Source organism: Amblyomma americanum, chromosome 11 (genome assembly GCF_052857255.1).
Source record: "Amblyomma americanum isolate KBUSLIRL-KWMA chromosome 11, ASM5285725v1, whole genome shotgun sequence".
NCBI classification, from domain to species: Eukaryota; Metazoa; Arthropoda; class Arachnida; order Ixodida; family Ixodidae; genus Amblyomma; species Amblyomma americanum.
This window is the reverse complement of record NC_135507.1, coordinates 105387411-105405482: the sequence shown is the minus strand read 5'-3', so window position 1 is coordinate 105405482 and position 18072 is coordinate 105387411. Positions and strand designations below refer to the sequence as shown.

The 18072-nt window shown below is 47.8% G+C and overlaps 2 protein-coding genes across 2 annotated transcripts in view; both read right to left on the bottom strand.

Moving 5' to 3' along the window:
* The window catches only part of LOC144110270 (uncharacterized), a 492558-nt gene that overhangs the window by 454388 nt on the left and 20098 nt on the right, over positions 1–18072 (bottom strand). Inside the window, exon 2 of the mRNA XM_077643113.1 lies at positions 16985–17067. Within this exon, the coding sequence (XP_077499239.1) occupies positions 16985–17062 (78 nt within the window). The 5' untranslated portion in view covers positions 17063–17067. The remainder of the gene's footprint in view (positions 1–16984; positions 17068–18072) is intronic.
* Positions 127–973, bottom strand: LOC144110365 (uncharacterized). Its single transcript, XM_077643218.1, has one exon. It carries the CDS (start codon positions 826–828, stop codon positions 127–129), a length of 702 nt encoding a protein of 233 aa, XP_077499344.1. The 5' UTR covers positions 829–973.

Here is an 18072-nt window from a genome sequence, read left to right as displayed (position 1 = left end):
GCGGTTCTAGTTGTAGTCGTTTATTTACCATCAACCAGCAGCCAACTGACATGCAGAAGGCAGTTCAAATGAGCAGATATTAAGGAGAAAATCTCACATACAGTCAAGAACACCATGACAAACACCCTACTGGTGATTGAGAATAATCACCCTCGACAAAAGTGGTCTCACTTTGTTTTTGATCAGTTCACGGTTTCGTTCTTTCGTCATGTGGTGTATTCTCACTTTTATATATTCTTCAGCGATTTTTTTGCACAAAATATATATATGGTTATCAAGTGGATCAAGATCAAGGATGTGGTTCTCCAGTTTCTGGAACCAGTTTTTCTCTGTGCAGGTGCCCAGGACTTCAAGGATGAGGTGTTTTGATCTTACCGTCACCATTTTAATAGTATCATATTCTGCCTGTAGCCGTCGCAGCCCCTTTTCAACTGCTTCACACAGGCCAATGACGTCTTGTGACGGTGAAATGCGTCCACCTCGGCTCTTTTGCCTAATTAAAGGTGCCAGTTCATCCGAGTGCAGGGCTGCGATGCACAGTTCACATGTTACCGTTGAACGAACTTTCTGAACGACGAAACCTGCAATGTACGGCACTACAGCACCGACAAAAGCTGACAGGCTTTCTGGGCAGTCAATGCGATGGGTATAGTTGTGGTCGTCGGCCTGCAGGATTGATGACCTGCGCATATCAGTAAGCATGCTGCTTTCACCTACCAAAGCACCTGTAGTTGTTGGATTTAGAATTGAGACTATGTCTTGGGAGCAGTTTCCAGAGCTTGATGAAGTCACTTCTGTCTGAACCAACAGACGCTTGTATGCAGCCATGAACTGCGCAGCGGTTGGGTTGTTGTTATGACCACCTCGTGCACGTATGGACCCGAAGAAGTTTTCGGCGTGATCTTGGCTAAGCTTGTGCGTCAGCAAGTATTTCAGCTGATCCTTGCGAACAAGCTCATCGAACAATTTTTCTGTGCTGGTTATGCACACCAAAAATCCAACGAACCCAGTTTTCTTCAGCCCTTCTATTACTGGACGCCCTGCCGGGTCTCTTAGCACTTGTATGTAGGCACGGGCCTCGGAAAAGAATAGCTACCAGTTGGCATCATTCTGCTTGCGAAGAGATGCCTTATAGGCCCTTGCAAGTAGGTTTCGAGAGTTCATGATGTCGAACAAGCGATCAAAAAGCCTAATGAACTTAGCTGTTGCAGTGGCACCCTTGAACTGTGGCAGCTTGAGCACTTGTTCGCAGAAGTCCAAGGCGTCAGCAACTGAAGCACTCAATGCTTGTACTGCATATCGTACTTTCATTTTTTGCTTTTCCCACTGGACATGCACCTTTGTGAGCTTGTTTCCAAGCCGCAACCCTTCTCCATGTTGCAATGCCTCCAATGCCAGTATATAAGCCCACTTCACGTGATTTCCTTCCATGTCAATAAGACGGCTTACAGTTGCCAATGAGTTCCGCACAAGCTTAATCATGTGACAGGCATCTAAGATAAACTGAATGTTTTTGGTGCAGTCAGCAGGGTTGACAAAGCTTGTAGAAAACCGGTGAGAACACGGTAGAAGCTCAGCGCCTAAACATTTGGCCATAGTGAAGTTAGAGGAGGCACCATCAAATGTAAGAGAGATGACATTAGCATGCACTGACTCAAGCTTGTCAATGCACTGCTTAGTCAGATCCGCCCTCTCGGCACCAGTGAGTGTGTCGATCAAAAAGTAAGCGACAGGCATCTTGATTCTGACATTTACACCAACAATCATGTACACACACACATTTCTCGCTTCAGGGAGACTGTCGTCATCTAGCCCTGTTCCAAAGTCCACATATCCGACAATTTTGTTTCCAACAAGTTCTACATGTTTTCTTATGGCCATGTCGTCCACGATCAGAGCGCAGTAGAATGGCTCATTCCGTGATTGTGTAAATTTTTGAAGGAAGCAAAATGCTTCATCTGTAAAGCCAGGAGCTCCGTGGACTGAGCGATACCATTGCCTAAGTGTCCGCTGTGAAGGAAGGGCATCATTGAATTTGGACCTGACGTAGTCATACGCGGCCGGGGAATAAAAATGCAAAGTCAGCGCGAACGCGCGGAGATCGGGTGTGTACACACCCTTTTGCTTGTTGCCCGCTCTGTTCAGAAGTTGCTGAATATCACTTAAAAATGAAGACGTGAACACCTGTGATCCTTCTTCTGAAAGGAGTTTTTGATCTCTGATTTCCTTGATAATTTCTTGCGCTGTCTCAATTCTCTTTGTGAGTCTTCGCTTCGTTTGCTGCAAAATTTTAACTTTCTTTTTCAGCTGAGTTATTTCTTCTTCAGAGGCACTGAGTTTTTCTTTGTACCATTGTTTGGTGGGTGAAGGCACAGGTGGCTCTTCTTCAGCTTCAGACTTTTCATGCTGCGGTGAGCAGTTATTGGCTGGGGTGTCTTCATGCTTGCGGCCTGGACGCTTCCTTTTCACCTGAAATAGACGCCATATGTACATCTGATGAGTCTCAAGTCAGAAAAATAAGAGCAGTTGTAAAGCTATGCCTCGTTTGCTACCAAAACTTACTGCTTCATAAAGGTGGATGTATGTTATTTTCAAATTTCGCTTAAGCATCTTTTCAAATCATTAGCCTGTTTATTTTGTTTAGCATCTGAGCTTGCATATTAATTAGATCTCTTTACGTCACCACCGACGCGCGCTTACTGAACAGATTTGCAGACTGAAGCCGCATCTGCAGCCTACGGTTATGAGTAGCAGTTTTCGTACTTTTTATCCTATGAAAATGAAAAAAAGATTGCTGTGCAAAATCTAGGCGCAATAGCGGTCTCTATCCATTGTCATGGTCTCTATCCATTGCCTAGCTGAGGCGACCATGCCAGACGGCCAATTTGATCTAATTTTCATAGAATGCATTCAAAGGTAATGCCCTTCATTAGATGTGACAATGGTAAATTTAATGACATTAGTTGAAAACGACATCCGCGGTCTAATGAGCTCGAGAAACTCAGTCGCATTTCTCGCTTTTGCAGCTGGCAGGGCACACAGTGTTGATTTTTATCCGGCTTATCACGGTCACTTCTTTTCAACGAAAACGAGACCGCCACAAATACATCGCGCGGCGTTTTAACATACTCACGGGCTTCTGTAGATGCTCCGGAAACGCAGGGAACACAGAAGAAACACTACCCGCACGCGGTCGCGTTGTCTGTCCGGTGCGGTCGAAGCAATCGGGCACGAAATGCACACAGCAAAGGCGATCTCCACCTTTCACATGCTACCTTTCACGGTCGCCAAGCTATAAGAAATGTTTACGGAGGCATCGGTGTCAATCAAGAGGGTGGTCTTCGAGTTGTTAGCCTCGACTCACATTTGAAAATTTCTGACTAGTTTTCAACTGGTCACAGTCCATCTGCTTTAAGAAACAGATTTTCAGTTGCAACTCGGACCAGTTGCATCTTGGACCAATTGCAATCCCAGATGCAACTGGAACCCATTGCAATCCCAGCTGCGACGGGGCCTACTGTGACCCGGTCATAGACGTCTCTACGGGAGCGTCGGGATGTCCAAGCACTCTAGCTAGCTCAAATACATTTGAGTAAGCGAATATACGTGGCTGTCACGGGAGCCCAAAATACTGAAGATGAGTATTGAGTGCATCAATATTTATTGCCCCTTGCGCCTTCACTGAATCTTGAATCTTGTCGCTGAGCCCGTTCGTCATGTCTTAAGACAGCTGCGGTAGCATTAATACTCTTCTGCCGAGCCCAATAGTTCGGGGTTGCTGCAAAACAAAACATAATAGTAAATTTTTATAGGGGACCGACAAGAGAATAGTACACAGCAACTACAAACAAGCCCAGTATTTTATGCCTTCTTTACCGACGCAAGTACATGAGGCGTCCAGAGGGGCCTTCTGCCGCATTAAGACGCAATCGTGCTGAGCGGAGTTTGCTTCCACATGCACTTTTCCACACGATCCGAATGCATTCCTACTTCTCGTATGACTCGGTCTGTGCGCACGACGTCGTGATCTTGAACCGGAAGATGTATGCACACGACGCGACCTTAGCGCCCTCAGCGGCGCTGGCGGCGGCGTGCGCTCGAAGAATGTTGATTGATTGATTGATTCAATTTTATTTCTCAACATTCATGCAAGGCATGCTTGTGAAAACATCTGGATCCCTAGCTAAAAGCTAGTTGGGATCCATGCAATTCAGTTTCAAAGAAAATTGCAGGCATAACTAAAATTAATTACATACATATAAAAGCTCATGAAATTAGAAATACATAAATGGATACATAGAGCAACAATATTCAGAGCACCAAGCCTCTTTTACAAACGCATTCAAACACACAAAAATACATGAAAAGAAAAAACGCTGGCTTCACTCATTGTTTATAATATTTCTTCAATGTTCGGGTCGGTCGCCGGTCGCCGCGACTACTCGATTAAAATCGGCGGCCGGACGTACTACTGCTTGTCGTGGCGTCGTGAGCTGCTGCTGGCGTTGCAATCTGTAAATAAAGCGACGTGCGGTGGCAATTCGTTTCCGCTTTTACTGGGGTACCCGAATTGCTGGCAGCGAGATTCGTGACAGTTGCGCTGAAACGCACAACGCCGTGTCCCGAATCAGAATTAACTGACATCCCTTTACTGTTGAAGAATATTCGGCTCGGCCGCCGCACCGCCGTGGTAGTGCCGTATTGCTCAGAATCAGAACTGACGCGCCGGGCTAATTCGCGCGCGGAACTCGATCTTAGGTTGGTGCTCCTTATCACATTTAACTGCAGTCATAGACTGTACGACAGCAGCTTATAACTGTTTTTCTAGCAGTGCTACATTCTCTGATCGGCGAAGTGGCTGCCTACCTGGAATCGTGGAGCCGTGTGAAGTACGCGTACAGCTACTTTATATGTTTTGAAGACTGTCACATAAGTTCGAGTAGTTCACAACGAAAAAGCATAGGCATGCGAGGAAACAGTGGTAAAGTAGAACTGCAATTTTCTGACAATTTACCAGAAGAAACAATAATAATTATTTCTTTCCATTAAGTAAAAGTGCAGTGTGTGGCACAAGTCGTAACCGAAACTCCTGTACGTGCCCGGCGCGGGTCCAAACTCAATTTGCATGTATCCGGCTTTCGTAAGTCCGCTGCTGCTGCGGCCGAGCATGTTTGCAAAGGAAAATTCGATGTGCACAAGGAAGCGGGCGAGCATCACGGCGCTGACCGCACCCGCGATCGATCATAAGTATATATCGCCAGCATGGGCAGCGGTGGCGGCACACAACGCCGAGCCGTCCGGCCGCCGATTTGAGTAACGTGACTACGACGAGAAAGCAGTCTTCGTGACCGTCTGTGAGCCATGTTTGACGCCGTAGTAGGGGGCACAAGCTCGACAGCAGGCAGCCAAACCCGAACACGGCCCGTCTCGAGGGGAGCGCGCGCTTCTCTTCGAAAAGAGCGCGTGCGCCCTCCTCGAGACGGGCCGTGACCCGAACAGTCTTCGTCGAGCACGCGCCGCCACCGCCGCTGAGGGCGCTAAGGTCGCGTCGTGCGCATACGTTTTCCGGTTCAAGATCACGACGTCGTGCGCACAGACCGAGTCTTCTCGTAAAGTAGATGTCAGTTGCATACATCACCAGCCTTTGTTTCAATGAGCAGCGAGTTTGGAAAAACAGCCAAACGAGTGTGTAAAAATATAACGTGCCGCTAAATGCGTTAAAACTTTTTCATTACGAACGAAAAAAATAGCATAAAATACATTTAAATGAGCGAACTGAGTACGCACCTGGAAAGGGCAGGATTCCAGCAGGTGAAAACGACTTGTAGCCCTAATTCGTACTGACGGGTCCACTTCGCTGAGTAGAAAAGCAAGAAAACTGTCTTCCTTCAGCACCATCAAGGAAAGAACTGTTAAACAATCTCGCCAGCAATAGTATGCGAAAAATTAATTCTGTGTCAAGGCTCTTCAAACACTTGCAACGTTCCCGCGGAACACGATGAAAAATTACACATGCCACCTGCACGACCATTGCCGGCATGGCTACCCTAGCGCGGACGGTGTGTGCGAAACAGATGCTTGTTTTGTATTCGCAACTTTTTATACATCTAGCATGAAAATAAGTTAATTTTTAAATTGCAGCAAAGTACTTTTCTCATAGCTGTAATCGCCATGCATAGTTAGTGCTATTATTGACAAAATACGTCACGAACGTCGACGCGATGGCGGCGTAGAGAATGACACCTGCACAAGGGACCCCCACCCGGGTCCGCTGAGTCATGGTAGTCATGGTCTTCGAAATTGAAGTTCGTTTTGGGTGGTTGGGCAATTGTAAATAAATAAATATACTGTTACCATGCCCGAAACGCCTATGTCACAACGGGTTGAGACAGAAAGCGAACGGGCTAATAAAGAAAAAAAAATTAAGCTACAACGAGCGCACACGATATGATCGCAGCATAAGTGTGTCGACCCATGGTTTAACAGTTTTGAGGGAAGTGGTGTTATTTGCCAGGAGAGCGTCTATGGGCATTTTCACATGCAGTGCACACAGTGCGATCGGAATGATGTTCGCCGAAAAGCCAATCTAATTTCACATACGTTCACTTCTGCGCCTAATGACTGCGATGTGCTGACCCGCAGCAGCATTTATTTCCTTCTCGACATCCCTCCAAGCAGTAAAAAAAACTTCCCATTTGGTTTTTACCCACGACCAGTTCTGTTCAGTTGGTCCTCAATTGGGAATTTTTGCTTCCCACTTGACCCACAAATGGAACCACTTACTTCACAGTTGGGCGCCACTTCTATACTGTCTGCTTCTCGACTGGGAATTGATGAATTCCCAGTTGGTAACGAACTTGACCATCTCCCTCCCACTTGGTCCCCAACGAGCACCAGTTGGTTTCCAACTGGGTTTCCAAGTGGAACCAGTTGGCTTCCAACTGGGGCCAATTGGTGTCCAACTGGTACCAGTTTTATTTATTTATTTATTTATTTATTTATTTATTTATTTTATTTATTTTTTTCAGTACCCTCAGGGCCCGAGGGCATTACAGAGGGGAGTGGGGTACAATAGACAAAATAACAAAGGAACAGCAGTAACAAGTAGCAAAAAAATGTGAACAAGAATATGGCTCGCGCAAATCAGTAGGTTACAGCAAATACAATCAAACAAATTAACAGTCATTTAACACGAAATTATGAGCAAAGAATAAAAGTAAGCATAAAAGTAAGCATACCACGCAAACAAGCATACCACGCAGACCAGGTCTGTTTTAACTACCACATAAGCTGAAAAGAATAAACGGCAGGGCGCAAGAATTACATGTACTATGTTACCATCAAGTTAGTTAAAGCCGATTTAAACACAGAATGGTCACTTATTTCGACGACCGTTCGGGGAAGGTGATTCCATTGTGCCGATGTGCTGGGAATGAATGAGTTGTAAAAGTGGTTTGTTTGGCATGAAAGAATACCAACTTTATGACGATGATCGATCCGAGCTGAAACGTAGCAAGGTGGCGTTATAAATTTTCTCTTAAGGATGGGGTTATCGTAGTAAATCTTATAGAATAGACAAAGGCGGGATATATTTCTACGTTGCGACAGTAGTGGGAGTGATAAGCTTGATTTCATGGCACTGACACTAGAGTTACGGTGATAATTCGAGAGAATAAAACGGGCCGCACGGTTCTGTATAGATTCGAGTTGGTATATTAGTGTCTCTTGATAGGGATACCAGATAGATGCAGCATATTCTAGTTTACTACGAACCAACGACTTGTAGAGAAGCAGTTTTACAGAGTTAGAAGAAAGGTTAAAGTTACGGCGTATGTAGCCCAGCATGCGGTTAGCGTTATTGCTTACATAGTCTATGTGTACTTTCCAAGAAAGATTATGGGAAATGAAGACACCTAAATATCTGTAAAAAGGCACAGGCACAGGCACAGTTGGTTTCCAACTGGGACCAGTTACTCCCAGTTGAAGCCTGTTACTCCCAATTGAATTTCCAGTTCGATATTTTCACCTGGGCTGGAAGTCTGAGGAGCTGGTTCTCGCTCATCACACATACTGGCCGGTTGGGCTGACCACCAAGGCCCGGCCGTTCCCCGTTTCCTGAGTTGGGAGCTTGATCGGCAGGTGCATTTCTTCGCTCCCGGTCTTCGTCTCTCCATCGCTGGCAACAGTTATGAGCCATGTGGTCGCTTTGGTTACAGTAGTTGCACTGTGGTCGTCCGTCGTCAGCATGCGACGTTCTCGGAGGCCACGGGGCATGGGCACAAGAGAGAGTTCTTCCTCGATGTTCTTTAGCCATGCGGTTAACGTTCCAAGGAGGCGGCCATTGATTCAAATTCCCTCTCACATGCGTGCCTTTGTTGTTGTCCGTAGGATGTTGCCGTGCAATTGGGCAGCACATGAGGCTGTCCGGAGGCAAGTGAAATTGCATGACTCTGCTGGCAGGTAGCATCGGTGTGTGCTGAAAGGATGCCAAATCCCCAAGTATTACGCTCGGTCGTCAGGTAGGCGGCGTTGGCTATAAGATAGAGTATCTCAGAGCCGACATTATGATCGACTGCCGGCGCACACGCTAGTCACAGTTGCGAACAAGATCGACTTCCAGCCCCTGCAATGGCATCCGATAGAGCATCTCAGAGCAAACATTATGACCGACTGCCGAAGCACAGGCAGACCATGGCGGCGAGCGAGATTGACTTCCAGTCCCTGCAATATTATCCGATATGGCATCTCAGCGGCAACACTATGACCGACTGCCGATGCAGAGGCTAGTGATGATGGCGAGCGAGATCGACATCCAGCCACTGCTATGTCACCCGATAGAACATCTCAGAGCCAACATTATGACCGACTGCCGAAACACAGGCTATCCACGGCGGCGAGCAAAATTGACTTCCAGTCCCTGCAATATCATCCGATATGGCATCTCAGCGGCAACATTATGACCGGCTGCCGACGCACAGGCTAGTTAGTTATGGTGGCGAGCGAGATCGACTTCCAGCCCCTGCAATGTCATCCGATAGAGCATCTCAGAGCCAACATTATGACTTACTGCCGAAGCGCAGGCTATCCACGGCGGCGAGCGAGATTGACTTCCATTTCCTGCAATATCATCCGACATGGCACATCAGCGGCAACATTATGACCGACTGCCGACGCACAGGCCAGTCTTGGTGGCGAGCGAGATCGACTTTCAGCACCTGCAATGTCATCCGACAGAGCATCTCAGAGCCAACATTATGACCGACTGCTGAAGCATAGGCTATCTACGCCGGCGAGAGAGATTGACTTCCAATCCCTGCATTATCATCCGACATGGCATATCAGCGGCAACTTTATGACCGACTGCCGACGCACAGGCTAGTCATGGTGGCGAGCGAGATCGACTTCCAGCACCTGCAATGTCATCCGATAGAGCATCTCAGAGCCAACATTGTGACCGACTGCCGAAGCACAGGCTATCCATGGCGGCAAGCGAGATTGACTTCAAGTCCCTGCAATATCATCCGATAGAGCATCTCAGTGCCAACATTATGAGCGACTGCCGAAGCAAAGGCTATCCATAGTGGCGAGCGAGATTCACTTCCTGCCCCTGCAATGTCATCCGATGTAGCATCTCAGCGGTCACATCATGATCGACTGCCAAAACACAGGCTATCCATGGCGGCGAGCGAGAGTGGCTTCCAGTCCCTGCAGTGTCATCCGATATGACATCTCAGCGGCAACATCATGACTGACTGCCGACGCACAGGCTATCCATAGCGGCGAAAGCGATTGACTTCCAGTCCCTGCAATGTCATCCGATATGGCATCTCAGCGGCAACATCATGACCTACTGCCGAAGCACAGGCTTTCAATGGCGGCGAGCGAGATTCACTTCCAGTCCCTGCAATGTCATCCGATATGGCATCTCAGCGGCAACATTTTGACCGACTGCCGAAGCACAGGCTATCGATGGCGGCGAGCGAGATTGACTTCCAGTCTCTGCAATGTCATCCGATATGGCATCTCAGCGGCCGAATCACAGGCTATCCATAGCGGCGACCGAGATTGCTTTCTATTCCGTGCATGGCTGTCCAATATGTCATCTCAGCAGCAACATCTTTACCGACTGCCGAAGCACAGGCTATCTATGGCGGCGAGCGAGATTGACTTCTAGTCCCTACCTGGCTGTCCGATGTCATCTCAGCGGCAACATCTTGACCGACTGCCGAAGCACAGACTATCCATGGCGGCGAGCGAGATTGCCTCCTAGTCCCTGCTTGTCTGTCCGATATCTCATCTCAGCGACATCTTGACCAAGTGCCGAAGCACAGGCTATAAATGGTGGCGAGCAGGATTGCATGACTTCTAGTCCCTGCTTGAATGTCCAATATGTCATCTCGGTGGCAACATCCTGACCGACACTCAACACATAGGCTAACCATGGCGGCGAGCAAGATTTACTTCCAGTCTCTGCAATGCTATCGGTTGTGTATAGAGGGCGCTACTGTTAGTGAGTATCACGAGCACCATCTACATTAATCTCTATATATACATTGTTGGTTGGAATAAACGGGGAGAATTGCAGGCACGCCGCCGCCCATGGAAATCTGTATATATAGATTGTTGGTTGGAATAAATGGGGGGAATTGGTGGCACGCCGCCGCCCATGGAACATCGCGTCTTTCTTCACTCTGGAGTCGAAAACTCTACGCCACCACAAACTGGCGCTGCCGACAGCCGACAGCTTCACGTTTGGGCTTCTTGACTATAGTACTGTGGCTAGTCACGCGCAGGAGGCGTGTCAGGCGTGATGGATTCATTTGCCCTACCGCTAGTGACCCTTTTCTGGAAGTGCCTGGACAACCACCTGCACCTGGGCACCAGTGGGAGGACTTCGTGAATTTTCTACAAGCAACAGGACTGGACGAGAAGTCACAGGTTCGGAAGAGGGCCATCCTGCTACAATGTCTAGGTGTTGAGGGTCGTCGGGATTCCCGCACGCTGACTCCGAAACAGAAGACTGTGAGCGCCCCATCGGATTTGCTCGGCAAGAAGTCGGAGCAAGCGAGTGCTACTGCGAACGTTTATTTATTTATTTATTTATTTATTTATTTATTTATTTATTTATTTATTTATTTATTTATTTATTTATTTCAACATACTGCAGGCCCTTTTCAGCCCCTTGCAGGAGTGTTAACAAGGCATCCATGTGATCAAACACAAAAATACAGAGATCTTCTGTGATCTAAACACAAAAATAATAGAGAAAATTAAACAGAAAAGTCAATTTTTTCAATATAATTAACAAATAATTTCACGGACGTACACTTCACCGCATCTTCAGGCAGTTTATTCCAATGGGATATAGCATCTGGAAACAGGGAGTACTTGTGGATATTTACACGGCTGACTGGTTGACGGACTGTTTTACTATGGTTAGTTCTAGACGAGTGTTTGAAAGGAGGGTGTAAGTATTGTGAATTTGTTATTTTGAAGTGGCCGTGAAGAAGCTGGAACAAAAACTTTAATCTTGAAATGATTCTTCGCTATGACAGGCTTTGCAAATTTGATTGAATTATTAGCGGTAGTCTGGCGAGAATACTTTGAGTATACAAACCTTACTGCTAGTTTTCGGATGCGCTCTAATTTGTTGATTAAAAATTTTTTTTTTGCTGGAATTCTGCTGGAACGCCATTTCACAAACACTGTGAACGTCCTCATTAAGCGTCGCAGTTTCACGCTGCGACGGCAGCTCTCAGATGAACCGATACGCTACTACATCACAGTTCTGCGACAATTGGCGAAGATCTGAGACTTTGGCGACCTTCTTGAGACAGCTTTGCATGACGATGTTATCGATGGCGTTCGAAGTATGGAATTGCGACAGAAGCTGCTGTTTAAAGGGTCGAAACTTACGCTGGATGAGGCAGTCGACATTCTGCGGGCGTACGAAGAGGCATCAGATGGCGTCCGACTGTATGAGGACGGTTACGACGCTTCCCGTGTCCAGCGAGGGACGGAGGCAAAATGTCAACCCCTGAGGGGCGGTTCCTCAGGTTCCTCGTCAAATCCGGTGCGCAGGTGCTACCGATGCGGCTCAGCAGGGCACGTGGCCAACTCGCGGGAATGCAAGGCGCGTGGGAAGCGTTACGCAAGGTGTCACAAGATTGGGCATTTCCAAGTAGCATGTCAAGACCGCGAAGAAGTGCAAGCCATTCGAGATGAAGACTGCACAGAGGTGTTAACGTGCTGACAGTGACGCAGGCGGAACGGGGGACTTTGGTCACAGTTGTGTGCGTCGAGGACGAACCAGTTCAGCTGCTGATAGACACTGGCTGAGCTGTGTCCATTTTACCACATCATGTATATCAAGAAAAGTCCGCCTGCCGATTTGCTTTGGGTCCTGCTGTAGAGACGCTGCGGGACTTCTCTGGCAAAAGGATTCGGGTCATCGGTTGCTTTGTGGCCAAAACTAGGCATGGGAGTGTGTCGGCCAACGTTCGGTTCCACGTTGTTCCATGGGGCATGGCGTTATTGGGTTTGGACGCTGTGCAACAACTACGGTCACGCATTGATGGAACATCGTTGTCATGTCTGCAGACAACGGCGAGCACCGGGTCACTACCCCCGAACTATGTGAGTTCTCTTCTTTTTACCGACAAATTAGGTTTGGCGAAAAACGTAGTATATGAAGTGAAGCTGCGCGCTAGTGTGAAGCCCGTGATAGCGAAGGTTCGGTGCCTGCGTGTGTCACTACGAGAGCAAGTTTCTAATGAGCTAGCAAGGTTGGAACGGGAAGGCATCATTGAGCCTGTGAATGCCTCGGAGTGGGTGTCGCCGATTGTTGTAGTGAAAAAAAAGGATGGACGGATCCGCCTGCGCATAGATTTGCGGGAAGCACACAAATCAGTAGTGGCTGATGGGTTTTCACTACCTCATACTGAAGAACTCTTGAATGAGCTGAATGGGGCATCACTTTTCAAAATTGGACTTGGCATCCGCATACTACCATGTGGAGTTGGCTGAAGGCAGTCGAGGAATAATAACGTTCGTGACGCATGAAGGACTGTTCCGTTTCCGCAGAGTATGTTTTGGCCTCGCCTCGGCCCCGGCTGCATTTCACAGGATGATGCAGGAGATTTTGAAGGGTTGCAAAGGAGACCTGTTTTACATTGACCCTATCATTGTTTTCGGCAGGACAAAGAGGGAACAGCTGGACCACTTGCCTGAGGTTTTGCGACGGATTGTTAAGGCTGGCCTGCAACTAAACAAGAAACGTGTGTTTGAGGTGCAAGAACTATCATTCTTGGGCCACCGTGTCGGTGTTAAAGGGCTCAGGCCCCTGAAGTCGAAAGCTGACGCAATTCTTTGCGCACAGCCACCGACTGATGTCGTTGGTCTCCGTTCTATTTTTGGGACTTCTGGGGTATTATTCTCGTTTTATTCCACATTATGCAGAGGAAGTGGAGCCATTAATTACGGGATCTTCTTCGCTAGGGCCAGGAATTCTGCTGGGACGGGAGCGCCGAGGACAGTTTCTACAAGGCCAAGGCGCTGCTGGCATCGTGCAGGGCCGTGGCCATGTTTTACAGGGCGCTACCTGTACAGGTGACGGCTGATGCCTCTACCTATGGGCTGTGTTGCAAAAAGTAATTGATGGGGAGTCGCGCACAGTGGCATTTGCATCCAGGACTTTGACGCCACAAGAACCCAGATATTCTACAGAACGGGAAGCATTGGCATGCCTATGGGCTTGCGAGTACTGGCATGTATATTTGTGGGGCCGAAAGTTCATTCTAAAGACCGACCACCAGGCACTGGTGACTTTGCTATCCAGCAGTGGCACAGGACGGCGCCCGCTTCGAATAGAAAGGTGGGTGTGCAAGGCTCGTGCGGTACAACTTCCCTGTTCAGTATACAAAGGGAGAAACCAATGTGGTGGCAGATGCACTGTTTCGTTTGCCTGTGCCGTCTGTGGAAGGTGAGCCTTTGGAGGAGGTAGGTAGTCACTGTGGTGTCTTGTGTGGTTACAAAAAGTCAACAACAGGAAGCAACAGATAATGACCCAGTGTTGTAGGAGGTGATCATGTCTGGTCGGCCACAAAACAAGGAGCTCACAGGAAAGCTCTTGTTCGCACGCATGCAGGATGAACTTTCTGTTGTGGAGGGATTGCTGCTTCGGGCGGAGCGAATAGTGCCTCCAGCGGATCTCGTATCCAAGTTTGTTGCAGTTGCTCATAAATCTCATCCCGGCATTGTCAGGACAAAGCAACGGCTGAGAGTTGTACTGGTGGCCTAGAACGGATGACGATGTGGAAAATGCGATCAGAAGCTGTGCAGTTTGTAAAGCGGCAGAAAAGTCAGCAAAAACTATGACAGCCCCTCTGCAGCTAGTACCATGGCCAGAGAAGCCATGGGATATTGTGGGGCCAATGGGCCGAGCACCACCCGACTGCAGGTTTGCAGTAACAGTCGTGGGTTATCACAGCAAGTGGCCTGTGGTTTTTTTTTTATCTATAACTGCACAGTCAGTAATCAAAGTCTTGCTAGAGCTTTTTGCACGGGAAGGGTAGCCAGGGAGTGTGGCCACAGACAATGGACATCAATTTATCTGCACATATATTCAGGAATTTTCGCAGGATAGGGGCTTTGAGCATTATGTCACATCGTTGTATTACCCGCAGCGCAATGGCCAGGTCGAACGGTTCAATCGTGTTCTGAAGGAGTATGTACAGACTGCGTCTATGGAGCGCAGGCCATTGAGGGGAGCTATTCTGAAATAGCTGAGCGTCTACAGGGCTATGCCACATGCTACAACAGGCTTTTCTCCAGCGTTCTTGCTACACGGAAGGTGACATCGAACTCGGTTGAATGTTGCTGGCCTCCCAGGAGGAGGATCCTTCGATGAGCCAGTGGCGCACATGGCAGACTTGGGACAGCGGGCAAGAACCGGCAACGAGTGAAAAGCTACACGGATGCAAAACGGGGTGCCAGAGATTCCACCATCAACACAGGGGACTTTGTGAAGATACTGAGGGATACTGGCACGAAATGCAAGCAGAATTTTTCCTTGCAATTGGAGGTGAAGAAGCGTATAGGTAGGAATTCATTTTTACTAGCAGGCAGAAAGAAATCGAATGCGTCAAAGTTGACTGTAGTTGCCCGGGGATGTCAGCAAGATGCACGGATGTTGGTTTAGAAGGTGAAGGGGCATCGTCAGGTACTGGGAACACGACCTTGGTGGCAGCAGGCGCCACAACAGCGGCTGATGATTGTCGAGAGACGGTACTGGATGCAATGCAGGTTGAAACAAGGCATCCCGATGCTACATCAATTGTTGGTACAGGATGTGAAATGCATGATGGGCAGCAGACAGAACACATCCAACAGCAAGGAAACACTTTGCGGAGAGAAAATGTGGCTGTGGAAGTGCCGCGTAGATCTCAGCGGCAACCGACAGTGCCCGTGTGGTACCGGGAATATGTAACCTGAATTGCTTGTTGAGTCTTATTTTTTTCTGATTGCCTGAAACAGTTTGGGACCTTTAGCTTGCAGTTCTTTTTCTTGTCATTGTTTGGTGCGCCATCGCTCTGCGTCTCCCACTTGATCGTGACGTCACTTCAGCAAACCGCCAATGGCGTAGGAGCGACGCGTTGAAGGGGATGGGGCCGTATACTCATTTCACGTTTGGCGTGGCACCGTTCCGTGCCGCACCGTTGCACCATTAATTCCCCTTAATTCCCTTATTTACCTTTAATTAACTGTAATTAACGCTTAACACTTTTCATTAATCATTAAATAACTGATCGGATTTCGATTAACTGCGCATTTTCCCTCGTTTCATCTCAGTATTCATTTCGGGTGTTCAAATTTGGCACAACGCGCTGGCTCCGCCCATACTGCCAGGCACGTGGTCCCACACTTCCGGCGTTTTCAATGGCACCACTTTTGCTCTGGCCCCGCCTCATAATTTTGCAAAAGCGCAACACAACGAGGACAAGAGCGAGAAGTGACACAAAGACGGCGCTTAAATCACAAATATGTTTTTATTGGAAAAACGCATCAATTTATACATTCCTAAAAATCTACGCACAAGCGCATCGTCAGTAAAGGATCACACCCAGAAGTGCTTATCATGAATAAAATCACCACACATCAAATGTGCGTACACAGAGGCATTATTTATTATGCAGTATGCTCATTTCCTTAACTGATATCGTTGCACATGATGCACTGACACACCATTTTTCCTTCCTAATAATGTGGAACGCCTCCACCGCCTCTATGCGCCTGTCTGTATGCCGATACAGCACCTCTTTGTCTACAAAAAACCGGACTGCATTCGCAGGTGAAGCAGTGCTTGGCTAGATTACTTTCTATCTTTTCTAATGAGTTAGCATACTCCATTGCCCTCACAATAATACTTCGGCCAGTCTGGCCTATGTAAGTACGACCACAAGAAAGGAATTTGATACACCACACCCTTTCTACATGGAACATATCCATATATTCATATGACATCTGTTCCTACTGTGTCCTTCATATTCCCTTTGTACAAAATTGATACGTATAAATGATACGTATAATGTATAAATTAATGCGTATTTTTCTAATGAAACATAGTTGGTATGTTCAACGCCGTCTCTGTGTCACTTCTTGTTGTGCTGTGCTGTTGCAAAATTAAGAAGCAGCACCAACTTGCCCAAGCTTCTATCCTTCTATTAACTCTGACCACTTTTTGGACATTTTAGACACTAATTAACTAACTCTTCATCCGATTTCGAACATTTTTGTTTGCGCAGCATCCTCACATCATCCTATTTCAATTACCACCACTCGTTTCACGCTACCTCTTCTGATTTCCCCATAATTGCGGCGGACATGTTATTGCAAACACGACCTTGTCAGCATAGCCTGCTAATGCTTTTGGTTTAATAAATGATAGCAGAAACATTCCATGTTAAAAGCCATGCAAAGGCCTCACCATTCGCCGCTCCTCAGGAGTGACGTCCTCATCTCTTAACCGGTCGGCCATCTGGTCGTCGCTTTCCTGGTCAGCCATCTGGCCTGCAAAAACGACAGTGTTACGAAGTGGCACTCAACGAGGAGGAGCCCACGTCTGCTGCTTTCTGGGCCTTCGCGACACTCGTGTAGAAACCAAAGATGCTGAAAAACACACCCACTGTGTAGACGTTTAAATTATTAACGGAAAACCGTTGGCATTTGGAGGTTGAAGGGGACGTTGCATGACCGGATTGATTCTGGTTGGCGAGATTTAACCTGCTGCCAGACTGCCTGCCAAATTTGTCGTCCGAACGTACAGACTAGTTAGGTGGCTGCTACCCCATACCAAGGCTGTTTCCTCCTCTCTGCTCACATACTCCTTCGCTTTTCACATACCGCGATTTCAAGCAGCGTAAACCCGCCGCGGTGGCTCAGTGGTTAGGTTGCTCAGCTACTGATCCGGAGTTCCCGGGTTTGAACCCGACCGCGGCGGCTCCGTTTTTATGGAGGCATAACGCAAAAGCGCCCGTTTGCTGTGCAATGTCAGTGCACTTTAATGATCATTTTGGCTTTTTTGCGACACGTAGGCAGTCCTTGAGAAAAATGAACTACATCCAACTCGCTCAACTCACCGTTCTTCTGCAACCTTAAAGATCCATAGGTGGTCGAAATTATTCCGGAGCCCTCCACTACGGCACCTCTCTCTTCCTTTCTTCTTTGACTACCTCCTTTATCCCTTCCCTTACGGCACGGTTCAGGTGTCCGTGGATATATGGGACATATACTGCGCCATTTCCTTTCACCAGAAACCAATTATTAAGGCTAGTTCGCTTTGCACTATGTTCACCGCTCTCTTCATCAGGCCTTCTCTCTCGCTCTCCACATACCGCGATTGCCGCTAAGTAACTCATGTTCGCGTTCGCTCCCACGCTAATCAATTGTCGACTGTTTCCTCCTCTCTGCTCGCATTCTCCTTCGCTTTTCGGTTACCGTGATTCACGCTCCCCAGTTCACCTCTCTCTTAGAGCCTTCTCTCTTGCTTTCCACATACCGCGATTGCCGCTACGC

Excerpts from the sequence above, each read along its gene's own strand:
- LOC144110365 (XM_077643218.1), bottom strand. The coding sequence starts at position 828 with ATGGCTGCATACAAGCGTCTGTTGGTTCAGACAGAAGTGACTTCATCA.